General features: G+C 42.9%; 1 protein-coding gene across 3 annotated transcripts in view; it reads right to left on the reverse strand.

Moving 5' to 3' along the window:
- The window catches only part of SEMA3D (semaphorin 3D), a 125,647-nt gene that overhangs the window by 13,868 nt on the left and 84,606 nt on the right, over positions 1-27,173 (reverse strand). Inside the window, exons 12-18 of one of the 3 annotated variants that reach the window (XM_070754937.1) lie at positions 18,338-18,560; positions 14,511-14,599; positions 11,365-11,406; positions 9,378-9,535; positions 8,294-8,358; positions 7,711-7,850; positions 2,641-5,405 (exon numbers count right to left, since the gene is read on the reverse strand). In XM_070754937.1, coding sequence (XP_070611038.1) covers positions 5,001-5,405; positions 7,711-7,850; positions 8,294-8,358; positions 9,378-9,535; positions 11,365-11,406; positions 14,511-14,599; positions 18,338-18,560 — 1,122 coding nt within the window. In that variant the 3' untranslated portion in view covers positions 2,641-5,000. Of the gene's footprint in view, positions 1-2,640; positions 5,406-7,710; positions 7,851-8,293; positions 8,359-9,377; positions 9,536-11,364; positions 11,407-14,510; positions 14,600-18,337; positions 18,561-27,173 lie in introns of those variants that run through there. The other 2 variants (XM_070754938.1, XM_070754939.1) reach the window with 2 other exon arrangements.

The following is a 27,173-nucleotide window of genomic DNA, read 5'->3' on the forward strand; positions in this document are numbered from 1 at the left end:
CACTGACATGGAGAGATAATTTCTGGAATAATCCTTTGTCCTTTTTTTGGTCTCCCTGACTGAGCAGCTTCTGGTGTGAATCTCTGCCTTCCTTGGATTTGCACTTTATTTTTTATAACAAAATTCTTGTGTATGTAATCACAATGATTGACGTGGTCCAAAGATAACTAACTAGTAACAGGTTTAATATACAGCATACTAAACAATGTCTAAACAATGTCATTTGGCGGGTCCCAGGGGAAGAGCCTTCTCTGTGGCGGCCCCGACTCTCTGGAACAAGCTCCCCCCAGAGATTAGAACTGCCCCCACCCTCCTCGCCTTCCGTAAACTCCGTAAAACCCAACTTTGCCACCAGTCATGGGGGAATTGAGATATCTCCCCCGGGCCTATACAATTTATGTATGGTATGTTTGTATGTATGTCTGATTGATAATGGGGTTTTTAAAATGTTTTTAAATTATTAGATTTGTTATGAATTGTTCTATTGCTGTTGCGAGCCGCCCCGAGTCTACGGAGAGGGGCAGCATACAAATCAAATGAATCAATAAATAAATGAATGAATGAATGAATAAATAAATAAATAAATTTCACACTAAGCATGCAGGCGAGCATAGTGAGCATAGCTTTTGCTCTTAGCTAGAACAATAGAAGGGCTGAATAAGCAAGTACCCTTGATCCTAGAGCCACAGAAGGGTCTGGATTCCCTCAGGTGAAGGGAAGCCTAAATGAATAACTATTTCCTTAAACGTAATAAAAGGAGGGGTTTACCTTGGACCAGGCATGCAGGTTTTAATCCTATCCTATCCACAGAGGGCATTCCACAATCTTGTAGACGTGGATAGTTAACCCACACTTTATCTACCTTTTTTTTAAAAAAATCAGCATTTCTGAAATCAGCCCTTTTCATTTTTCCAAGAATGATAACTTTTCACTTTGTTTCAAAAAACACATTTTTTTATGTTTGGTCACTTTGCAGTTATTCCAATGAAGGATTAACTTACACACAGGGCTCATGCTTCCTTTTCTTCCTTCAACTGTCCCTTTTCCTTCTTTTCTTTTTTTCCTCCACACTCATTCATTTCCTGAACTTCCACTTTTCATACAAACGTTTCCCAAATTCAGAACCTCCAGCACCTTTCACGAATCCTCTCCAAACACCAAGAATGGTCATAATGGTGAATACTGAATAGACCGTCATGTATCTTTTCTTTTTTGTTATCCATCTGTATTGTGTTATATTGTGATATGTGTGTTGTTTTTTAAATGTTTTGTAAATAAAAAAAGCTTTTGAATTAAAAAAAATGCTCATATCAAACACACTTCTAGATCTGTTCCTTGCCCAAAGGGTGTGTGTTTGAAGCAAAACTAATGGCTTGTGAACAGAAACACACCAGTCATTGTATCAATTCATTCTTGAGTCTCCCAATGGGTCAAGAGCTTTTCATAGTCTCCCATTTTGAGCCGTTGTCTCCTAGCAAAACATTTTCCACCCTGGGCTGTGTTCAATCTGGCAACACCTCATCTCGACACTTCCACTATTTATAACTTAAACTTACTTTAAAAGGATTTATTTATTTATTTTAAAAAAAACTCCTGCGTCATTTCAGCCAACAAAATGTCCTTTGTTGTATTTTTACTTCTCTCCATGCCCGTCTAGCTGGGAGGCCCCCACTCACTTTGACTCACCCCAAAGAGTTAAGCAGGTGTCCTCCTGGTAACATAGCCAGAATGGTGCAGTGGTTAGAGCGCAGCGCTGCAGGCTCCTTCAGCTGACTGCTAGATCTGCAGTTCAAATCTCACCACCGGCTCCAGGTGGACTCAGCCTTCCGTCCTTCCCAGGTGGCTCAAATGGGGACCCAGATTGTTTGGGGGCAAGTTTGTAAAACGCTTAGAGAGGGCTTAGAGAGGTATATAAATCCAAATCCTATTGCCATAAGCACAAAAGGGCCATGAAAGCGCAGGCTGTGATGTCAAGAATGTGCTTTGCAATTTTGGGCTTGGATGCCTATGGGTTGCATGTACCGAAAGACAAGGGGGATTCGCAGACGTTTGATTTTCTGTGCAGAAAAATTAGGAAGATTTATTTGTAGCCCAGTCCAGGAGTTTTAGGAAGAAGGCTAGAAAGATCTAGTCTAAAAAACAGAGAAATGAAGACATCTCTGTGATATATATCCATTTCACACTCATTTTCATTGTCTTTAAAAATCCATTCTTTGTAAAAATGACCCATACAATTGGGGTCAAATAAACCCCAGCTATGCTGTCTATATAGTGATGGGCTGACAAAACTTTTACTGCCACACTGTGGGAGTGGCTTATTTTGTGGGAGTGGCTTGACAATCATGTGATGGGGCGGGGGGCTTAAAGATCATGTGACTGGGTGGGAGTGGCTTACTGACCAAGATAAGTTTTGAAATAGGGGCTTGGACTCTTTTTCAGTGGATGAAGTCACACTATTTGAATAGCCACAAAAAGGACAAATGATAGACGGCATTATTTGTGGAGGAGCACAGTCACATTTGAAGGTTTTGTATACTGAACCCACGAAGTTGAGTAGGATAATAGATTAGGCAAGTAGCTCAATTTCCTTTCATTGATATAAAACTTCAGTTCTAGATAATGATTAAAATGATGAAAGCGTTTATGAGTAAAAACAGACTATTTAATTATTTCTTATTTTAAAAGTAATGAAGGATTATACTAAGGTACTAGAGAAGAAAGGACAATACAAAAACCTATTGTGTGTTCAATAAATAGTGCATAAACTTACTACCCCCACCACATCCCCTCCATGGGGGAAGCAGCCCACTACTGTGTGTTTAGTACCATTAAAATCAGTTTCATTCTGCCGAAATAAAATTACACAAAGAATTTCATTTATTTACAAAGCAATGAAGGGAGCCTGCAATTTCATTGATGGTTTTTACCCAGTAACCTGGACCACAACATAGGAAACAGTTTAACCTCCACTTATTTTTTAAAAAAATAGGAATTGCATGAGAGTTTCAGGCCAATGAGCTGTTTGGATGCACTGGTTTCATCCGATCTCTTCTCCCCCAGCATATTTTAATTAAATCCTCATCTGACTTCAACGCGTTTTCTTTTTATAAAAATCTCCTGTTTTACAAACCACAAACAAAAAGTCCCTGCAGTTCCAAATTGCACTGACCTGCTTGATGGAGATGTTTAGCAGTATTTTATTGCAGTAAGAAATTTTGGTCAATTTTATTTTGGCTCTAGCAATGCTTAAATATTAGGTCCTTGAATAAATGCAAGGCCAAATGGCCCATGGATTCCACCCCCGCAAGTCCAACTTCCAAGGCAAAATATGGCCGTACGATTATTCATAAAAAAATTTACACAAATACAGGAAGTACGTAAAGAAACATCTATCCCCCCCCCCTCAAAGCTGGGGATCCAAACCAGTCTCTGTTTTATTGAGTACCACGCCAATTACACGGTTTCCCCACAAAATCTACTCCCAAGATGAAAGAGAATGCGTGAGAAATGAGAAAAACCTGCCCTTTTTAGCATCAGTCAAAACCTTCCCCTGTATAAAGAAAAATGGCTAATTTGTCATTTCACACTGACAAGAGGCGTGAAACAGTAGGAGGGGAGGGGAGGGCAACGGATGGAGAATTGGGGTCAGGAAGACACCCCTTGTGCAAAAACAGCCTGGAAAACAACATCAGCAAACCAGGTTCTCCTCGGTCTCTGCTTCTGAGGCTGCAAACCAGCTTCCGTGAAACCAGGATTGTAACTTTCATTTCTCTGCTTGAGAGACGTAACAACCCGCTGAAAACAAGGCGTCTTTTTGCAAAAACGCATCAACCGTTTAAGCAGTGACAAGTTTAGTTTTTTTCTAAAAAAAGAATATTTTACAAAATTTCTGAAGCTGCCCATTTTTTTTGTGCGCATTATTTACACATGGACTTTGTTTTTATTTTATTTTAGTAAAAATATAAAACACAATTTCCGCCGACGCGCTACGGTCTCTAACATACAGGGCAGTGCTGGGCTCCTACGGGAATGGTCAGGAACGCAGTTCTGGTAGCAAAATTTGGAGCTCCACCCCAGAGCCCCCAATTTGCACTGAAAGATGTTGAAACAAAATGCATAAGCCACACCGGTAGTAAAAAGTTTGGTAGCCCATCACTGATACAGGGGGGAAAGGGCTGGTTTTCTCCCCCCACCTTCTCAACAGAGATGCTTCCTCTCTTTTTTCTGGTAGATTTAATCGGTCTCAATTAAAGATGTCAAAGAAACATCTTAACAGCAGCCAAAGCATGAACATGGCAAGGCGAGAGAGAGAGAGGTGGAGAAGAGGGACACAAAATATATCTCTTCCAAAGAAAATGGGCATTGCCCGAAATTCTGCTCTGGCCCCCTGTTTGCCTCCTGGATAGGAGAACGTAGAATGACGGGGTTAGAAGGGACCTTGGAGGCCTTCTAGTCCAACCTTCTGCTCAATGGTCTTCTCTGTTGGCGGTTCCAATCTGTGTCCTTTCAACAGACAGTGGTCCAACTGGTTGCTACTCATGTCCACCTTCTTTCTGTGAAGCTAAGATCAAAGGCCCCGCTCTTCTTCCTTAATACAAAGCATTTCTCTCACCTGTCCATTCCCCACATAGCACATTTGTCGGGGCAGTTGAGTGGACTCAAAGTGTGTCTGGATCAGAATCCATGGATGGCTAGAAGAAATCTCACAGCCACATGTATTTTTTTAAAGTTTCCTTGAACTCAATAGTTCAACCATCCTTAGGGCCTTTGGTTCAACCTTGGGTCAGCCACTGGACCTCCTTGATCAAAGAGTTTTATCTCAGTTCAGAATTGAAGAACATACAAATCCCAAAGGCTTCCCTTCATTATTTGTCCAAAGATCTCAAGTGCCACCAGGTCTCTTTGAGAAGCAACATTGCTGGAGAGAAGACCACGACGTCAAGAGCAGCGAAAGTCCTTTCCCCAGCACGACTGTCCGTCTCTTAAATAAGCTCCAGGAGCTATGTGGACGAGGGCGGGTGGTGCCTGCGGTTCCGCTTCTTCTTCAGCTCCTGGACGTGCTTCCACTTTGGACCGCCTTTGTTGCGCTGCCGTTTCTTATCCCGGTGCCACATCTGTTCGCAGTACTCGTCCAGGCTGAAGCTGGGGCTGCTCAGCAGCTGGAGGTAGTCCTTGTACCTCAGCCGGGACTCCGCTTGGAGGTCTCGCGCCCGGCTGGGGTCCTCTTCCACTCTGTGGCTGCTGTCCATCTGTCCGGTCTCGATGACGTTCAGGTTGAGCTTCACAACGGTGTGGACAAAGGTGTGTTCCTGAGCCTTGCAGTAATACGTCCCACTGTCCTTCTTTTGCAGGCTGCGGATGAGCAGCCCGAATTCTGTCTTGAAGACCCTCTCGTCCGGTTTCAACTGTTGGGCAGAAGGAGAAGAAGAAGAAACACTATCATGTTTTTGTTTTATATTTTATAGAAAAGAAGTATATGTCATGGGAACATTGAACCCAGAAAGAGATTTTTTCAACACAATCTAACACATGACCTCTTTGTGAAGCTCTCCACATTGTTTGGTACCTTCCATGTGTTATTTATGATTATTTCACAAACCAAGTTTGTGATTATTATGATTCTGCAGCCCATGAAGCTTTCCCACATCTGTCCAGTTTCAAATTCAAGTAAGAGAGATATAAACATGACATGATCCTAAAAATAACACATCTGGATGTTCTAATATGATTCCTGTGATACAGAATCTGCACTTATTCACATGATTCTTGACAAATGTCTCTTTTTCTTTTATGTCCACTGAGAGCATCTGCACCAAAGACAAATTCCTTGTGTGTCCAATCACACTTGGCCAATAAAGAATTCTATTCTATTCTATTCCTATTCTATTCCATTGCTTATTCTATTCCATTGCTTATTCTATTCTATTCTATTTCTATTCTATTCTATGATAGGCAAGGAAAGAAGCAGAATTCTCAGCTGAAAAACAGAAAAAAGAAAATGTAATTGCTAATTACCCATAAACGGTGGGTACATAAAGTGGAAAAACAATCTTCATGGTGTGTTCTTGGACTATACATTATTCTGGAAGATCTACATGTTCCATGTAAATGCATATTTTGAACATCCAAAATAGACTCTTTAATTCTACGTATATATGCCATATTTGTACATACAGATTACACACAGGCACACAAAAATACACGCTATCTATTATATAAACTGTATATGTATATACCCACACACAGCTCTTCTAAAATGATACACATTCAACCTCATTTACTGCGATAGGAAAAACACCCCCAGAGCCCAGGAGGGAAAAAAAGAAAAAAAATATCAAAATTTTACTCCCGGTTCCGCGTGGCTGACCGTACCCGTAGGAGCCCATCACTGCAAATTATATTCAAATATTGTATGGGTCAAAATGCAATTTTTTCTCTCTTCTCTTTTCCCCTGAAGAAGAAACAACCTGGGTTTCCTGAGCCGCTCTGGGCGTGTGGTTGTGTGTCCGCCGTCGAGTGGCTTGTATTCTCCAATCTGTGAGCAACTGAGCCTCCGCGGCATTAAAGGCGAAACCGCAACCGTCTCCAACCGATCTTGCAATCAATGTAGTGCAATAAACATTTCCTGATGTGGAAGCCAGGATTGGTTTTCAGGCATTTTTATGTGCAATTAATAATTATAGGATCTATTACAAATAACAACTGTTTGCATTAAGTTGGCCTAAAGTCCTTCCACCGCTGATGAAAGGAACAATGGAGTCCTGCCGTCTAATATTATCAGGCTGGTTCATTTGCACGGCCCAGTTCCAATCTGTGGCTCTGACCCAGCTATCGGGAGACATAATGGACGGCATCAATCATCCCCAGCGATTTATTCCGCAGGGGCTATCCAAACCCAGGAGAAAGAAGGGAAGGACGTTTCATTGTGGCCCATGCCGTTACTGTACAATGCGAATTTTCGTTTATCTGGAACCTCTTTATCTTTCAACTTCCCTGACTGAGTCCGGTTCAAAGTTTGTAAGTCAATAAGAAAATAGACTTCCCTATTGGGCAAACTGCCCCAGGAGCTGCTGACCCAGTTCTACAGAGGAATCACTGAGTCTGTCATCTGCACCTCCATCACTGTCTGGCTCAATTCTGCAACCCAACAAGACCGACAAAGAACTTCAGAGGAGAATCAGCACTGCCGAACAAAACAATGGCTGCCAACCTGCCTTCCATTGAGGACCTGGATACTGCACAAGTCAAAAAGAGGGCGGGGAAAATATTGACTGACCCCTCGCATCCTGGACACAAATTGTTTCAACTCCTACCATCAAAACGTCGCTACAGAGCCCTGCACACCAAGACAACTAGACACAAGGACAGTTTTTTCCCCCGAACGCCTTCAATCTACTAAAGAAATAATCCCCTCCACACTGTCCAACTATTTACTCTCTCTCTCTCTCTCTCTCTCACCTACCTACCTACCTACCTACCTATCTATCTACTATCTATCATCTACCCATTCATCCATCTATGATTATCTATCTGCCCATCCACCCACCCACCCATTTCATGAGCTAAATCAGTGATGCTGAATCCAATGCTGACCACTTCTACCAGCCCCAGTGTTTTTGAGCAATGGAGTCTCCGGAGAGGGGCGGCATACAAATCTAATAAATTATTATTATTATTATTATTATTATTATTAATATGCAGTTTCCCCACCTCTTCCCGGTGCTCTTCTCCAGAGCGCTGAATGAACCACCGGATGGAAGCCTGCTGGGACTTTGGGACACATTCCAGAAACGTCGAGTTAAATTCGATGCCGAAAATCACCTTTTCGTCCCCGGTTTCAGGACTGAGGCCTGGAAAGTAAAGACGGGAAAGGGGGTTAAGCTTGACCTGAGGTCTTCTAGGGCAGTGTTTCCCACGCTTGGCCACTTGGAGATATCTGGAATTCAACTCCCAGAATTCCCCAGACAGCGTTCGCTGGCTGGGGAATTCTGGGAGTTGAAGTCCAAATATCTTCAAGTGGCCAAGTTTGGGAAACCCTGTTCTAGGTAAGACGACTGAGGTGGGGCAGACGGCCGAAGGGCTCCTGAGCTGTTAAATAGACCAAGCGGTGCAGAAAGACACACAAACATTTGAATTAATGTAAGCCATTTCTAACAATGCCCTTCGGCTCTGACTTGGTCAGAAGAAAGAAAGAAAGAAAGAAAGAAAGAAAGAGAGGGAGGGAGGGAGGGAGGGAGGGAGGGAGGGAGGGAGGGAGGAAGGAAGGAAGGAAGATGTTGGAACCAATACTCACTGTCTTCCACATCCCAGCACTGGGTGATGGGGTCTCCGTATTTCACATCTTGCCTCCTCGCACGCCTAGGAAATGAGCCAATAAGTTGCTTATGAACAAACACTCCAATAAATAAATTTTATTCTAAAGTGAATATGGACCCTGTAGAGAACTTAGCAGGGAAAGTGATGGTTGGCATCAATGGAGGAAGAAGGAAGGGGATGGCTCTCAGAAAATGATAAGTGGTCAAAGCAACGGAAACTGCAGTTTAATGTTTCCAAATGTAAAATAATGCACTTGGGGAAAAGGAATCCTCCATCTGAGTCTTGTATTGGCAGTTCTGTGCTAGCAAAAACTTCAGAAGAGAAGGATTTAGGGGTAGTAATTTCTGACAGTCTCAAAATGGGTGAACAGTATGGTCAGGTGATAGGGAAAGCAAGTAGAATGCTTGGCTGCATAGCTAGAGGTATCACAAGCAGGAAAAGAGGGAGATTGTGATCCTGCTGGTGGTATTATTCCCACTGGAAATAATACTGTGTCCAGTTTTCGAGACCTCACCTACAAAAAGAGATTGACAAAATTGGACGGGTCCGAAGACAGGCTACAAGAATGGTGGAAGGTCTTCATCATAAAACCTATAAGGAAAGACTCAAGGAACTCAATCTGTCTAATCTGGAGGACAGAAGGGAAAGGGGAGAACACAATAGAAACATTGAAGAATGTTCAAGGGTTAAATAAGGTTCAGGAGGGAACTGTTTTTAATAGGAAAGTGAATCCAAGAACAAGGGGCCACAATCTGAGGTTAGTTGGGGGAAAGATCAGAAGCACCGTGAGAGAATATTATTTGACTGAAAGTGTAATAGATGCTTGGAACAAACTTCCAGCAGACATGGTCGGTAAATCCATAGTAGCTGAACTGAAACCTGCCTGGGATAAACATATATATCCATCCTGAGATAAAACACAGGAAATAGTTGTAAGGGCAGACGAGATGGACCAGGGGGTCCTTTTCTGCTGTCCATCTTCTGTGTTTCTATGGGCCCCATCCTGGCCATGGCTCAAGGAAGAAGCCACCACTGACGGTTCGGAGGGGCAGATTCCTCACCTTTTGGAAGTGGGGGTGTATCTGGAGCAGGAGTTCCCATCCCAGGCACAGTAGGGGTCTCTGGCGAGGCAGCAGTCGGCACAGGCCTTGCCATACGTGTTGCATCTGTGCAGAGAGAGCTGAGCCAGACCATCGCTGGAACCAATGTACAACTGTTGCTACAAACCAGACAAGGCAAACACATGAGAAACAACGTCACGTTCATTTATGGCATTAAAGCACTTTTAAAAAAATCTGCTATTGTAGAAATACGTCCACCCATATTATGGTTTATAGAGGCATCCACGAAACGGCCTCTTTCCACCCAGTTAAATCAATTTGCTTCTACTAACTTCATTGGCTCACAATGCACAATATTTTCTGCAACCATTTTTGTTATAAAGATCAGCAGAAAACCCCGGTATTTATTTTTCTCTCCCCGAGAGACATTTCAAGTCTTTCTTTTCCTGCAGTTCACCTGTTTAACATCATGGCATCAGTTCCAATTGTTTAAATTTGGCCTCACGTCTGCTTTGAAAATCCAGTTTTTTACTATAATATACTTTTTTCAAAAATACAACACTGGCAGAAATCTAACAGCGCTATATCTTCGGAGAGGGGTGGCATACAAATCTAATAAATAATAATAATAATAATAATAATAATTATTATTATTATTATTATTATTATTATTATTATTATTATTATTATTATTATTATTATCCAGAGACACCAAACTGATTAAGTAGCATTAACTGGAGCTTTAACTCCAGATCACTTTATATCTTCTAAAAGGGTTTCAAAAAGGGTTGAGACTATCCACGTTTTTCATGGCTCTCTAAGTCTTGAAGGCGCATGGGCTTTAACGCCTAGCATGCTGGCTGGGGATTATGGGAGTTGAAGTCCACCCATCTTAAAGTGACTAAAGTGAAGAAACCCTGATTTAAATATTTGCAAAGACCGTTCCCTGAACCTTGACAAAGGACCAAGTCTAGAGAAATTGAGAACAATTGCTCCAGTTGAAGACGGAACCCTAAATTTGTTTATGAAGCACAAATCCCGCTTCAAGCCCCTCGTATTAATTTCTAAATGCACATGGTTGGATTTGCATAATACAACGACTGATAATGATGCATCAATGTGACAAATAGGTTCTGCATAAAAGCTGTCACCAAGGAAGAACCAAAGAAATATCTGGGCAACATCTTCCTTCTTGCTTCTTTCTTTCACTGGTTTTTCTGTCAATGTGCCTTGAATGTCGAGTGTCCGTGTGGAATGTGGCCATGGGTTTCAAATCAAAAGGAGGAATTTTGACAGGCAGGGCCAGAAAGTGTGAGATTAGGAAGGAAACCTGAGTTTCTAAAAAGCCACTTATCAAGGCAGTGATGGGCTGCCAATTTTTTTACTGCCAAACTGTGGTTGTGGCTTATTTTGTGGGTGTGGCTTGATGGTCATTTAGGTAGGAGTGGCTTGCGGCCATGTGACCAGGTGGGAGTGGCTTGGGAATCATGTGACTTAAAGATCATGTGACTGGGTGGGAGTAGCTTCCCAGCCAAGATAATTTTTCAAATAGGTGCGTGGACTCTTTTTCAGTGGATTAAGTCCCATTATTTGAAGTGCCACAAAAAGGACAAATGATAGACAGCGTTTTTTGTTGAGGAGCATAGTCACATTTTAAGGTTTTGTGCTGAACCCACAAGATTCAGTAGGATAACAGGTTAGGCAAGTAGCTCAATTGTTTTCATTGCTATAAAAGTTCAGTTCTAGATAGTGATGAAAACGATTAAAGGGTTTATGGGTAAAAACATACTATTGAATTTTTTTCCTATTTTAAAAATGATTAAGGATCCTACTAAGGCACTAGAGAAGGAAGGACCATAAAAAAACCCTATTAAGTATTCAATAAATAGTGCATAAACCTACTGCCCCCATAGTGCCCCATCCCCCCTCCCTGTGGGGGCAGCAGCCATTCCTGTGTCAAGGGCTAAAATTGCTACCTGTGAATTACCTGCTTTGGAGACATTTCCATGGTCAGGATGGGCGAAGGAGGCTGCAAAGCAAATGAACAAACGACAGTGAAGACAGGGCCAACATCGCTTGCCTTGACCGGGAGGGAAGGGTGTTGTCAGGGAGGGATATACCGTATTTGTCAGAGTATAAGACCCACCAGAGTGTAAGACCCACCTTAGTTTTTGGGGAGGATAATAGAGAAAAGCATCTCCCTCCCAGATATTCCCCTGGCTAGCATCCTTAGTCTGGTCAGCTTCAGCACCTTATTTTATCCCCTGGTTAGGGCTGTAAAAAACTATCCAGAGAGAGTAACAATGAAAGAGCTTGAAAGCCAGTAAGAGCTGGGAACATTGTTAGCACCTGGTTAGGGCTGGAAAGAAACATTTGGAGCACGTAGAACAATAAAAAAACTACAAAGACAAGGTTTGGAAAACATTCTTGACAGAGAGTAACAATGAAAGAGCTTGCAAGCAGGAAAGAGCCAGGAACATGGTTAGCACCTGGTTAAGGCTGGAAAGAAACATTCGGAGCAAGTAGAGCAATGGAAAAAAACCCTGCAAAAACTTGGGGCTTGGAAAACGTTCTTTGCAGAGAGTAACAATGAAGGAACCAGCAAGGTAAGAGCTGGGAAGATCATTAGCAGCTAGTTAGGGCTGGGGGGGGGAAGCTTTGAAAAAAGCTACATTCAGAGTATAAGACCCACCGGAATTTTAAGCCTGTTTTAGGAAGGAAAAAGGTGTGTCTTATATTCTGTAAAATACGGTATTTCTCACATCAGCCCAAAACACTAAGTTGTATTGAAGCCTTTTTGAGAAATCAATTATCTTTAGGTCTAACCTGGAATATGTTTTTTTTAAAATTATATTAGAGTTTTAAGTCTTTTTAGCTATATAAATTGGATGTTTAATTAATTGGTATTGTTATGTTGTTCTGATATGTTGTGAGCTACCCTGAGTCCTCGGAGAGGGGTGGTATACAAATCAAATCAAATCAAATAAATAATAAATAAATAAATATCAGAATGGAATCCTGGGCTTACAGAATCCTGTCAATAAAGGTTATTTGATGGAGAACCCCCCCCCCCCCCAGTGCAGTCTTGAGTTTTTGAAGTTGCTTCCTGGGTTTCAGTTTCCCCTAACCAAGGATTCTTCCAGAGAGATTTCAGGAAGACGAACGTATTAATTGCTTCCATTTGAATTGAAACCGTCGTTGGGTGGTCAAATAAATCTTTGGCTTGAAGCAAGCAACGTGGGCTGCAATGCTCCTTGAGTGAGGAAAGCCCTCTCTTCTGTCAATCGCGTGTTCTTGGAAATGCCTACATCAAATTAAATAACCCTCAGACGGATTAATAAAAATATACAGAGCCTGCAGTGATTTCACATGAAGTAGAAGAACATCTGCTGAGCTAATCTTTTTGGTATTAAATCCGATACTACAAATATGCAACAAATTGGTACATGCTTCATCATTCCAGATTACTTGGAAGATGATTGGCAATGGCTGATGCAGTTGTAATTGGTGTCTGGGCCAGCCCAAAAGATGACACGGGAAGGCGGCTTAAAACAAGAATAGTCACATCCACTCAACATCATAATAAAGCAGAGGCTGAGATTAGTTTCTTCCCCTCTGTGAAATGATTATTTTGCAAGAATAGCTCGTGGTATCTGAACCCCCTGGAGGTGTCTAGGAAGGCAACAAGCCATCTTGCCTGGAAGAAGACTTAATCCTGAAGGGTGGGACCAGACGTCTCGTGACATCATTGCTATTGGCAGGAGAGCTGCGTTAATCAGCAGCCTCAAGGAAACCAGGTGATTTGGAAGGTGATCAGAATGGATTTATTTATTTATTTTTATTTATTTATTTATTTTGTCCAATACACAATGAGGGTTTTAGTGGGTATATAGCAAAATACATGATGATTTCCTACCCTTGAAAGGGTGGCGGGCTTTGCCTCCACCAGGATTGACCTCTATCGTGTGGTGCCTTTTCTGCCCTCTTCTTGTGTTCTACCTTCCAAGATTATCACCCATATATCTATTTTCCATTGTCCAACCATTTATACCACTCATCCCGTATATTATAGTAATCTGGATTCTCTTGGTCTTTCATTGCTTTGATAAGTCTATCCATCTTTGTGCATTCTAATACAGTGATACCTCTACCTGAGAACGCCTCGACTTACGAACTTTTCTAGATAAGAACTGGGTGTTCAAGATTTATTTGCCTCTTTTCAAGAACCATTTTCCACTTACAAACCCCAGCCTCTGAAACTGTAACCAGAAAAGGTGGGGAGAAGCCTCCGTGGGGCCTTTCTAGGAATATCTTGGGAGGAAACAGGGCCTCCACCCTCCCTGTGATTTCCCCAATCACACACATAATTTGCTTTTACATTGATTCCTATGGGAAAAATTGCTTCTTCTTACAAACCTGGTCACGGAATGAATGAAGTTCGTAAGTAGAGGGACCACTGTATTTTGTTAATCACTCATTCTTCTGTGGTATATTATAGTTTTTCCACATCGGGGCGAATGTTATCCTCGCAGCTATTATAATGTGTAAAATTAGATATTGGGGTTTTTTTAATCATAATTTCCTGTAAATATACCTAATAAAAATAATTCCGCTTTCATTGATGTGTTGTTTCGTGATTTCTTCAATCCATCTCCCTGTCTTCTGCCAATACTGTTTTGCTTTGGGGCAAGGCCACCACATATGATAATAAGTCCCTATATTATTATTACATTTCCAACATTCTGGAGATGCATTGGGTTCTATTTTTGCAATTCTGGTTGGTGGGAGATGTGACCTATGGACCCTCTTATATATATATATATTTCTCCATATGCTATATATTTCATCATTTTATAACTATTATTCCATAATAGCTCCCATTTTTATAATTCTATATTAATCCTGAAATTTTGGGCAGACTTTTCCTCCACTGGCATTGATCTCAAATTTCACTCTTCTGGCTTTTTCACCCTCTTAGCATGCAAAAAAGGCAAGAGTGTTTATGTTGCTGCTATTGAGGTCTTTCCTCTGGCCCCAAATATATCTTAGCTGCCCAGAGTCATAATAAAATAAAAGGCAAGTAACCATTATTCCCTTCGTGTAAAAAGATGAGTTTGCCTTTTGGAGACCTACCTTGAATACCTGTAGCTCTTCCAGAATCACCTCCTCCATGGCCCATTTGTCTTTGGTGATGCTCAAAACTTTCAGCACACTCCCAGTATCTGTACAAAGATGAGAGTAAGGGAACTTTTCATGCGCTGCCTTCGGGGCCCATGCAGTTTTCCTCCACGGACGACAAGGCCTTTGAGCATGGACTGAGCACTGGAAACTCTTTCCCGATTATTAAAAAACAAAAACCAGCCTGGTCCCCCTGCACCTCAAGAGCCCCCCAGGTCTATTGTCAATGGATTGTGCAAACGAGCAACGCGCAACAAAGCCAATGGCCCTGCAATCAATTGTGTGATTTACTTCCTATATTTCCCCCTGGGCTGCGTTGTGTGTGTGAGGCACTTTTCATATGGCAGTGATTGAAGAAAGAAAAGATCCCGAAATTAAAGGACTGAAGAGCAAAGTGGAAGGAGAGAAGCATCTTTGAACTTAAGGGGAAACTTAAGAAACTGAACGTCGCTCCAGGCTCCACCTTTGATTAGTCCGACGGCCCCATATGCTAATTTCCCTAAATTTAAACCTCCCGACGAAGGTCATTACACTATTAGGATTCATCTTTGTTAAGAGAAGAATGATTGGGAGATAAATAGTTTCCCGTAAACTGACCACATTCAATTTCCTCCTTTGGTCAAATTCCTTCCAACGTGCTAAAGTTTCATGCCGTATCGCTTCATCGGAATCAGACTCTCGTGTGAGTCAACCAAATTCTGAAGGCTGGAAAAATAAGCCCAGTCTGATCTATTCACCACATTTTGGAGGTGAAGGGAGGATTTGGTTACGTACCGTCTGGAGGAGACCCAGTAGAAGCTCTTAAAACAGGGGACACTGGGAGATAAGCAGGGAGGGTGGGGGGCATTTTATTTTATTTTATTCTATTCTATTTTTATTTATTTATTTATTCATTCATTCATTCATTTATTTAATTTGTCCAATGCACAATACACATTGAATAGACATGTAGTAATATATATAAAGAAAAGGATAGGAGAAAAGATATAAACATAGATGAAGACTTTAGAAGAGCAGAGTTAATTCTGAGTGAAGACCATGTGTCACTTGCTTTTCCCAGAGGCAAGAGGACTTTCTGGCTTCTCTCTGAAGACGTTTCACTTCTCATCCAAGAAGCTTCCTCAGTTCTTGAGCGGAGTCCCTTCGGAGAAGATGAAGAAGCTTCTTGTACGAGAAGTGAAAGGTCTTCAGTGAGGAACCAGGAAGTCCGGAACCTCAGCTACGCGCCGTCATCTCACGTCGTGCCTTTGTGTTTCTGTTTAGATCTGTCTGCTCCTGTGTTATTAACATGCAATAAAAATGAATAGTGTGTTATTAACCTGTAATATCTATTTTATTTATTTATTTTTCCCAATACACAATGAAGGTTACAGAGGATACACTCGTAGTAAAATATATCAGAGAAAGAATAGAAGAGATATAGGAATAAAGATGTAGGATATAGGAATAAGATATAGGGATAAAATATATCAAAGAAAGAACAGAGGAAGGATATAGGAATGGAAGGAAAGATAGAGGAGATATAGGTGATATATGTGTTATTATAATGCTACGGAAGACCTCTGCTGCCACCTTCTCCTAGGAGGGTTTTTAGACCTGGAATTTCCTCAAGAAAAACCATCCCGGAATTCTAACCGTCACTCAACCTGGATCGCTTTCTCTGAAATTAACCCTGATTAGCTGGGCACCGTCATTAGAGCGAATGTGATCACCTTCCTTCAAAGCTGGAGCAAAAAAACCCCACCCACCCTCTATAGATTCTCTACTGATTCTCCACACTGAACTCTCCGGTTCACAAATTACAAAATCTACCTGGTTTTTTCCAAGTTCTCAAATGACTCTGGCCACCCAGACTGAACATTGATTTCTTTCTTTCTTTCTTTCTTTCTTTCTTTCTTTCTTTCTTTCTTTCTTTCTTTCTTTCTTTCTTTCTTTCTCTCTCTTTCCTTCCTTCCTTCCATCCTTCTTTTCTTCCTTCCTTCCTTTCTTTCTCTTTCCTTCCTTCCATCCATCCATCTTTTCTTCCTTCCTTCCTTCCTTCCTTCCTTCCTTCCTTCCTTCCTGGTTGCGCCAAAGAAGGCTCCTTTTCCCCTAGGCAGCCAGTGGACTGAGCCTCTCCTCTGTGCTTGACCAATGCCAGGGGAAGCTTCCTAAAAGCCTTCAGAGCTGGACGCAGGGCCTGTCACCTGGCCGCACCTGGGACTCCTGCCCAGGTGCCTCAGTGGCCTTCTCTGGCTTTCGCATCCTCTGGGCCTCCTCCCCTTCCAATCGCTCAGCCCTGATTGTATGACCACATCTACAAAACGGTTCCCAGGCTGCCAGAGAGATGCACAACTGCTCACCTGTCATTTGTGATTGGTGGATAAAACATCCAAGGGCATCGACCCCCTTTACATTTTTGTGCCCACTGAGGATCTTGAGATGGGTGAGAAAGAAGCGTCCGATTCAAGATTCTGATCAGATTTTTTGGGGGAAAAATAAGCTTTTCTAAACATTATGCAACCCCGGACCTTCCTGCGAACCTTCCCACCTTCTCTGCTTTTACTTCTAACGTTTCGGTTTATCTGTTAAGTTCTTATGTTTGGAGGCTTTTTATTCGCTGGACAAAGGATCCAGAGTCACATTTTCATGGCAGTTTGGTGGGTGAGATGAGGCTGAGAAGGGGCCCTGTGTCTTCGCTGTGCAAGGTTATTAATTGAACACTTGTTTCAGCCTCTTTCAAAAGCAGCCACAAAACACACGTTGTTCCGTCTTTCGTGCTACTAGGTTGAATTGCAGAGAGAACGGCCATTAGGTGGATTGAGTGCAGGGCAGGTTTCTGGTTTCTGAAGGTTATTTTTCCCTCGTCTGGAGGAGTCTCCGTTGCTAAAGTTCTGGACTGCCACCTGCTGCCTATTTTACACCTGCCTCCATCTCTTGTGACCAAGAGCAAAGATGAATAACTAGAGCCTGGTTCAAAAACAATGCTCAGCCACCAATAGCTTTAACCTTAGTTTCCTATCAGAGATGGGGAAGTCTGGCGGTTTCTCATTTCACCAATCCTTTCCCAATAGAGGAATCACAGTATCAATTTTAGCTTTTCAGACCCCAAATAATCTTTTTCTATCTCTGATGAATGTATGAGTTTGCAAGTCCCTGTTAAAAATTGCATGCAGACATTTTATTGGAGAAGAAACCCTCTAAGGATACTTTGCATTCCAGTGAAATAGGGACATAGAAAATACAATGTTGGTAAACGAGGATCAACAGAGTTGCTTCATGTGAGTCTTCCAAACCTCTTATCTACCATCCCTCCCTCCCTCTTTCTTTCCTTCCTTCCCTCTTTCTTTCTTTCTTTCCATCCTTCCTTCCTTCCTTCTTTTTTCTTTCTATCTATCTATCTATCTATCTATCTATCTATCTATCTATCATCTACCTACCTACCTACCTACCTACCTACTTATCTAATAAACCTATATGTCGTCCAACCCCCAAAGGACTCTGGGAAGCTTCCGACAGATGAAAACAAATTCTAAAACAGTCAAAAACATGTATTAATAAAACCCCTATGAAGATGCAGAGACTCGCACGAACATTCCTCATTCGTATCCAGATGAGTCAAGCATCTACAATCCCAGGCCTGCCAATCAATCGATCAATCATTCAATCAATCAGAACGTGACGCACCATCTCCTTGTGTTTCAGGGTCGAGGCCCCCCCGGGGAATCCTTTGGGGGAGATGAGATATAAGGCTCGCCTTCTAATATTGGGAACTGACAGGGGCCTCTCTGTCCAAGACTCACCTGTCCCAAGAAACAGGACGTCGTACTGTCCGTCTTCGGCCGTCACTCGATCCACCACGATCTGAGTCAACCGGTGGTCCACGTTGACTTGGGTGAAGACCGGAGCCCCACCCACCGGCTGGACCGCACGGTGCATCAGCGGGTGTCGCCTGATGAAGCTGATGACGTCGTCGGGGAAATCCCGGGTGGTCTTGACGGCGGGGTCATAGGTTCGGCTCGGACACTGATGGAGGCGGGAGAGAAGAGGCAGGGGCAATGAGTGTGGGAACCCAGGCTGAAGGCTCGGAGGGGGTCATCAGGATGACAAGCAGTCCTCGAACCCACAAGAGCTCATTTAGTGACCGTCCAACCCCATTTAAAAAAAAATAGCCTAGGACCCTTTTTCACGCCTATTGCAACAATCCCGTGATGACCAGATCCAAATAAGGACACTGGGCAGCTGATTTGTCTTCAGGACGGTTGGAGGGTCCCTATGGTTTTGTGACCTTCCGACAAGCAAAACCCACAAGGAAGCCAAATTCACTTAACAACCCTGTTACTGACTGTTTACAACCACTTATGATTCATTTAACGACTGTGGTGAGAATGGTCGTAAAATGGGTGGAAATCACTTATCCAGCCATTGGTTTCTAGCGGGGACGTGGCACACTGCACACCTGTGGCAAAAGTGGAGCTGCGCATGGGTCACTGAAGGGCGGGTGTGCACAGACGAGAGAGATTGGGCTTTTCTGAGCCTTGCGAGAAGAGACGCGTGTGCGAGAGATTCCAGGGATTCTCAGCGATTTGTTTTGTTTCAACGCATGCGCGCAAGCAGAAATGTGGCTGAAATCTCACATGGCCACACGTCCTCCAGTGAGACTTCGCTTCCTGCACATGCGCACAAACCAAATCTCGCTCAGACAGGTGCGCGCGCCCCCAATCCCCTGGAGCTGCGCGCACATCATGCTGGTAGCGGTGGTAAGTAAGGTAAGTAAGGCAAGACCCTCCCTTTCCCTTGACCCCCAACAAATGGTACTCAAGGGAATCCTGTCTGCTTCAACTAACATAGAGGCGGCACATGGACATCCATTTCAATCACCACCTATGATACACTCGGCATCCATCAATCTGTCTCATCCTGCCTTGAAGCTCTCCAGGCTGACAGCTGTCACGACTTCTTCTGGAAGGGAATCCCATCAACTAAGGACCCTCTAGGTGAAGAAATATTTCCCTTTATTTGTCCTATGAGCTTTAGGGAGGGCCCCCTCATCCTAGTATTGTGTCATAGGGAAAATAATTTTTCTCTATCCACATTTTCTATCCTGTACATGATTTTATACCCTTCGATCAAGTCCATCTTTCAAGGCTGAAGAGACCGAGGTGTTGCAACCTGGTATCATAAGGGAGGGGCTCCATTTCCTTGACCCTTCTTGTTGCCCTTTTTTGCACCTTTTCCAGTTCCATTCTGTCCTCCTTGAGGTGCGGTGACCAGAACTGGACACAGGACTCCAAGTGGGGTCTCACCATAGATTTGTAAGGGATACCAAGAGAATATAATTTAATTAGCAATACCTTATCACTCTGTTTAAAACACAAATTTTAATAAAACTGAAGTCACTCAAAGAAAGAGGAAGTAGTTTTGAAGAAGGTAGAAGGAGGGGTGGAGAGAGGAAGGAAGGCAAGAGGGAGGGAAGGAAAGAAAGGAGGTAGAGAGGAGAGGGGGAGGGAATAGATGGAGGGGTGAAAAAGAGGAACACCAAATTTAGACTAGTTAAGAAATATGTAATTATTATTGTTGTTATTGTTGTTGTTGTTGTTATTATTATTATTATTATTATTATTATTAGTATTAGTATTAGTATTAGTATTTACATTTGTATGCCGCTCCTCTCTGTAGACATATATGTTATTGAGATGTATGTAAGGTATATGCATTGATATTTGTTTGAATATGAAGTGGAAAAAATGAAATAAAAAAACTTTAAAAAAAAGATTTGGGGGCTGTCGGGAGCGAAAAAGCTTTGGATTAATATGGAAATTCCCGTCCTTGTAGTCAGCACCAGAGGGACAAACAACAACGCTGATTCACGCAGACGTAGGTTTTCGCGATGGCCCTGCTCCAGCCGGCCATGAACACTTTCACACAGCTGATGGTCCAGTCCATCCGAATTGACTCAGACCAAATGCCCAGGTGGCTTCAGTCACTATTTTTCAAGAGTTAATCAATATTGCCCTCTTCTGGCCGCTGTTGGGAAAGCACTTGAATCCCAATAACTGCATTAAAAAAGATTTACACTATATGCCTAATTACAATACTTGTCTCTCCAAGTCTTACAAATGCTTTGGTTACAGCCTCCACTGTGGCTTCCGTCTTGGGTAATAACACTTTAACCCTTCATCTTTATATTCCGCCCAATTCCAGTGGACTCTGGGCGGCTAGTAACATTTGAAATATAATAATAATAATAATAATAATAATAATAATAATAATAATAATAATAATAATACTGGGATCAGCCTGACTGATGATGAAATACGAAATCCAGCATAGTGATGCCATTTGCTGTGTTGTATTGACAATAATAATAATAATAATAATAATAATAATAATAATAATTGCTCACAGTCACTCATGCCCTCATCACCTCGAGGTTCGACTACTGTAACGCTCTCTACATGGGGCTACCTTTGAAAAGTGTTCGGAAACTTCAGATCGTGCAGAATGCAGCTGCGAGAGCAGTCATGGGCTTACCTAGGTATGCCCATATTTCACCATCACTCCGCAGTCTGCATTGGCTGCCGATCGGTTTCCGGTCACAATTCAAAGTGTTGGTTATGACCTTTAAAGCCCTTCATGGCATTGGACCAGAATATCTCCGAGACCGCCTCCTGCCGCACGAATCCCAGCGACCGATTAGGTCCCACAGAGTGGGCCTTCTCCGGGTCCCGTCAACTAAACAATGTCGGTTGGCGGGCCCCAGGGGAAGAGCCTTCTCTGTGGCGGCACCGGCCCTCTGGAACCAACTCCCCCCGGAGATTAGGACTGCCCCTACTCTTCCTGCCTTCCGTAAACTCCTTAAAACCCACCTTTGCCGTCAGGCATGGGGGAACTGAAACATCTCCCCCCGGGCATGTTTAATTTATGCATGGTATGTCTGTGTGTGCGTCTGTTAGTATATGGGGTTTTTTAAATACTTAATATTTTTAAATTTGTCTGTTTACTTATGATTTGTTTCTACATGTTGTGAGCCGCCCCGAGTCTTCGGAGAGGGGCGGCATACAAATCTAAGTAATAAATAAATAAATAAATAAATAAATAAATAAATAAATAAATAAATAAATAAATAAATAAATAAATAAATAAATAAATAAATAAATAAATAAATAAATAAATAAATAAATAAATAAATAAATAAATAAATAAATAAATAAATAAATAAATAAATAAATAAATAATAATGTAATAATAATAATGCTTATTATTATTATTATTATTATTATTATTATTATTATTATTATAACATTATTATAACAACAACAGCAACAATAACAACAACAACAGAGTTGGAAGGGACCCTGGAGGTCTTCTAGTCCAACCCCTGCTTGGGAAGGAAACCCCTACACTACTTCAGACAGATGGTCATCCAACATCTTCTTAAAAGCTCCCAATGTTGGAGCCTTCACAACTTCTGGAGGCAACTTCTGTTCCACTGATCAATTGTTCTCACTGTCGGGAATTTCTCCTTAGTTTCTAAGTTGCTTCTCTCCTTGTCAAAAAGTTATAATACCAAAAATATCAGAAATAAGACAATAGGAACAAACAACAACCCCAAAATAACATGCACCCGATATCAGAACATCTATGGACAGGTCGTCTTGAACCCTGATACTTAAATTTCTGACATAACATTGGCCTATAACGGATGCCTTGCAGAGATGGTATTGGCAAAATTTATAATAATAACTAAATTATCCACCCTCCAGAACGGAGCAATGTCCATCTTTCAAAATGGATGAATGTTTCCAGTGGAGTAGCCCAAGGGCCTGTCCTGAGACCAGGGCTATTTAACCTATTTATAAATCATGCAGATGAAGGAATTGAAGGAAAACCTATCAAACTTGCGGATGACACAAAGCTAGGCAGTGTTGCTAATACTAAACAAGATAGAGACAGGATTCAAAAAGATCGAGACAAGCTTGAACCATGGGCTGAAAGTAAAAGAATAATATTTAACGGAGAGAAATGCAAGATCCTACATCTGGGCAAAGATAATGAAAACAGCACATGTAGAATGGGAGGAAGAGGTCTGAGCAGCAGCACAGGTGAGAAGGACCTGGGTGTATTGGTCGCTCACAGGTTAAACATGAGTCGACAGTGTGAAGCAGCTGCAAAAAAGGCCAACACAATCCTGGGATGCATCGAGAGGAGCAGAGAATCACATGAAATAATTATTCCTCTCTACAGGACTTTGGTACGACCACACTTGGAATACTGTGTTCAGTTCCAATTTAAAAAGGACATTGATTGACTAGAGCAAGTTCAGAGGAGAGTTACAAGGATGGTGAGTGGTCTGGAGACCACGTCCTATGAGGAACGGTGAAAGGATCGAGGGATGTTTAGTCTCCAAAGGAGAAGACTGAGAGGAGACTTGACAGCTGTCTACCAATATCTGAAGGGCTGTCACAGAGCAGAGGGACCAGCATTGTTCTCAATAGCACCTGGAAGGACTAGAAACAATGGAATGAAACTGCCAGGGAGTCGATTTAGATGAGATATCAAAAAAAGGTTTCTAACAGTAAGGGTGATAACCAGTGGAACAGTTTGCCACAGGAGGTGGTGGGCTTGCCTTCTCTTGAGGTCTTCAAACAGAGACTGGACAGTCATTTTTCTGGGATGGTTTTAATGTATCCTGCATTGAGCAGGGGGTTGGACTCGATGACCCTCGAGGTCCCTTCCAACTCTATGATTCTAGGATTCTATGGTGTGACCCCCAATGGATATTAACCCCCCATTCTCTTCTCCTATTCAAAGGATAATGCCCTGTGTTTTCTCCCCCAATTACATACAACAAGAAGCAGATGGCCAATCTATTCAAAGTGGACACTGGAGTTGATGGACCCGCAGTTTTGACACCGACCTTTCAAGCCAGGCCAAGCTGCCCTCCTCGGGGCCAAACCCACCCTACGGCCATTCTATGAGGCTGCAATGCCGAGATCATCGGTGGTTTCGGGACGTGCTCAAGCCCTTAAGATTTGGCATCGCTCAGAGAACATGACACATGCTGAACCTATCCCAGAAATCTGGACTGAATCTTCTCAGTTGTTCTAAAAAATACCCGCAATTGTTGCCTAATGGTCTTAGGTAACTTTATGGCCGTGGGCCACTTGCTTCAATCCAGGCAACTGATTTGAACTTTGGGAAATCAGGAACATTTTTTCCCCTGATAGGGATTGGAAGATCAGATTAAGTTTAACAGCTGCAACAACTGTTGTTAACACAATGTTTCTCCACTTCATTGGTCTGGACGTCAAGTGCATGGAGGACACTGGGAGTTGGGCGTCCGGGCTTTTGAGGGCCTGGCAATAGGGCCAAGGGGTCAGTTCAGGGGTCAGAAAAAATATCATACAGGGCAGCTGACAATGAAAAGGAAGGGAGACTGGGATAGATCTACTTCAAGCTGTTTTGCTCTCATCAGCTAGCCAGACCCTTACCGCCAGCAGAGGTTCTTACTCACTGGTGCTACCAATGCGATGTGCGTGCAATTCCAGGTGACCAGTGGGTGGGAACGCACTTCTTGCTTCTGCGCATGCAGAAATGTACAGGCCGCCCTCCTCCTGATGGACCCCGGGAGGCTCACAACCATAAAATCATTACAAAAAATCAAAACACCCCAGCACATAATATGAAAACAGACAGAAAAGTTACAACCCGATAAAACAGCACACAGGCACCACTCGTGCACACTAGTTAGTGGCCGGAGTGGAGAACTATCGCTCAACGGACCCAGGAGGGTGGGGGCCATGAGAATCTCTGGGGGGGGGAGATGACGCAGAGGAGGCCCTTCCCAGCAGCCCCACCAGTCAACGGGACCCGGAGAAGGCCGACTCTGTGTGACCCAATCGGTCGCTGAGACACATGAGGCAGAAGACGATCTGGTCTTCAGCCGTGTGGGGCTTCATAGGTCATAACCAACGTCTTGAATTGCGTTCGGAGACCAATCGGAAGCCACTGCAGCTTGTGGAGTGATGGGCTGATATGGGCGTATCTAGGTGCACCCATCACGGCTCATTCCAGCTGCATGCTGGACAAGTTGAAGTCTCCAAACGTTCTTCAAGGGCAGCCCCAAGTAGAGCACCTTGCAGTAATCAAGCCTCAAGGTCATGAGGGCGTGAGTGACTGAGAGAAGAGACTCCCCATCCAGATAGGGCCGCAACTGGCGCACCAAACGAACCTGTGCAAATGTCCCCCTGGCCACCCCCGAGAGATGTTGCTCCAACCTCAGCTGTGGATCGAGGAGGACTCCCAAGTTGCGGACCTTCTCTGAGGGGCACAAGTAGTGGACGGGCAGATGGACGTGTCCTTGAGAGGCAGAACCCACAACCACTCCACTGTCTTGTTGGGGTTGAGCTTGAGCCTGTTGACATGGCCCATCCAGACCCTCACAGCCCCCAGACACCGGCACATCCCTTCAACCGCTTCACCGAATCATGCAGTTGTGATACACAGACCCCTGGGTAGAAGTTTTACAAGCAGGAAGAGACAAAGCACCCAACTTTTGTCATGCAAAACACACACCGACAACAGGAAGAGGGATCCTCTGTCTATAAATCCCCCCAAATGGTTTCCTCAGTTTTTCGGAGGAATAGTTGCTTAACCGTTTGGCATCTGGGCTGTAATTTGACTTCCAGGTTGGAGCCCAAAATAAAAGAAGCTTCCAAATTCCGGCCTGGGAGGAGGACACCTATTGTTTGGGATTGTTGGAAGGATTTCGTCAAGGGTTTTTTATTATGCGTGGCACATTCATATAAACAATGAAAAAGTAATTTTAATACCTCGAACAGTCAATGCTTTTACCAAAAACCTCATGCAGAAAATCTCAAGCTACAGAATGACCTCAAGATGTCGTCCAATTTTGCTATGAAATAAAATACATCGCATGGATTCCTTTAAAAGAAAAAAACCCACCCTTCAATATTTAAAAGCTTCCCCCCCCCTCTCTGCTAAGAAACCCGGGCGGAGTTTGTTTGAATTTTTACAGACTTCATGCCTACAAATTACATTTAATTCCTTCAATTTGCTAATGGACATTTGTTGATTTCTTTTTGGCACTCGGCTGAGAAATATGAAACAGTGGGGTTTTTTCTGAAGCAATATTCCAGTTTAGTCTGCAAAGGAGTCTGAATTAATTCAGATTTTTTTCTCCGAGGTGGGTTCTGAATCATGTCTTATCTGTTGCACATACTTGTGCTTCTGAGTAATGCTTCAATGCCTCCTGTGCCCAGCCAGACACCCACAAGTAGGGGTGGAAAAGACCCCCCCCTTTACTATTTGTTTCTCAGAGGATTTTCAGCTCTAATGAAGGAATTTCTATTATTAATAGCCCCTGAAGACCCTCCCTGTCATCACACATTGACACAGTTAATTCCACAGCTAAGTTATGAAATAATAATTATAATAATAATAATAATAATAATAATAATAATAATAATTTTATTAGATTTGTATGCCGCCCCTCTCCGAAGATTCGGGGCGGCTCACAACATTGCGTTGGATGTGACTTTCAGACCATGGGACTTGTGTCCAGTGTGAGAGAGATTCTCTTCTGAACATGGGCCGTGAACCTATGAGAAGCAACGTGTCTCTTTATGAAGCAGCAGCCTTGGGATTTTGGTCTATTGCAGTGGCTAGAAATTCTATTTGTATAAAGCACCAGGCGGAGCAAACAAACAGCACAGTCACCATGTGCTTTACTGCTCAACTATTTCAATGTAACAGGAAACTATAATGATGATGATGATGATAATAATAATAATAATAATAATAATAATAATAATAATAATAATAATAATAATTTATTACATTTGTATGCTGCCCTCTCCGAAGACTCAGAGCAGCTCACAACAATACAGAATACAAATCCAATGATTAAAAACGAAACAGTTAAAAATCCTTAATTTAAAAAACAATCATACACCTCAAAGAGACCATACATAAAATGGAGCGGCCGAGGGGAATCAATTTCCCCATGCCTGGCGGCAGAGGTGGGATTTTAGGAGTTTGTGAAAGGCAAGGAGGGTGGGGGCAGTTCTAATCTCTGGGGGGAGTTGGTTCCAGAGGGTTGGGGCCGCCACAGAGAAGGCTCTTCCCCTGGGTCCCGCCAGCCGGCATTGCTTAGTCGACGGGACCCGGAGAAGGCCCACTCTGTGGGACTTAACCGGTCACTGGGATTTATGCAGCAGGAGGCGGTCTCGGAGATATTCTGGTCCAATGCCATGAAGGGCTTTATAGGTCATAACCAACACTTTGAATGGTGACCAGAAATTGATGGGCAACCAATGCAGACTGCGGAGTGTTGGTGTGACATGGGCATATCTGGGGAAGTCCCACGATAGCTCTCGCGGCCGCATTCTGCACGATCTACTCAGAGCAAAAGAGCATAGAGCATAGAAGCATTTCACCCTTGGGTGCCGAAAGAGCATGCATGTGCGCCAGTGATGGGCTACCAAAATTTTTACTACCACACTGTGCACATGGCTTATGCATTTTGCTTCAACATCTTTCAGTGCAAATTGGGGGCTCTGGGGTGGGGCTCCATTTTCACTACCCCACTGCGTTTCCCCCCCATTTGGGCAGTAG

Source organism: Erythrolamprus reginae, chromosome 6 (assembly GCF_031021105.1).
Source record: "Erythrolamprus reginae isolate rEryReg1 chromosome 6, rEryReg1.hap1, whole genome shotgun sequence".
Classification (NCBI taxonomy): Eukaryota; Metazoa; Chordata; class Lepidosauria; order Squamata; family Dipsadidae; genus Erythrolamprus; species Erythrolamprus reginae.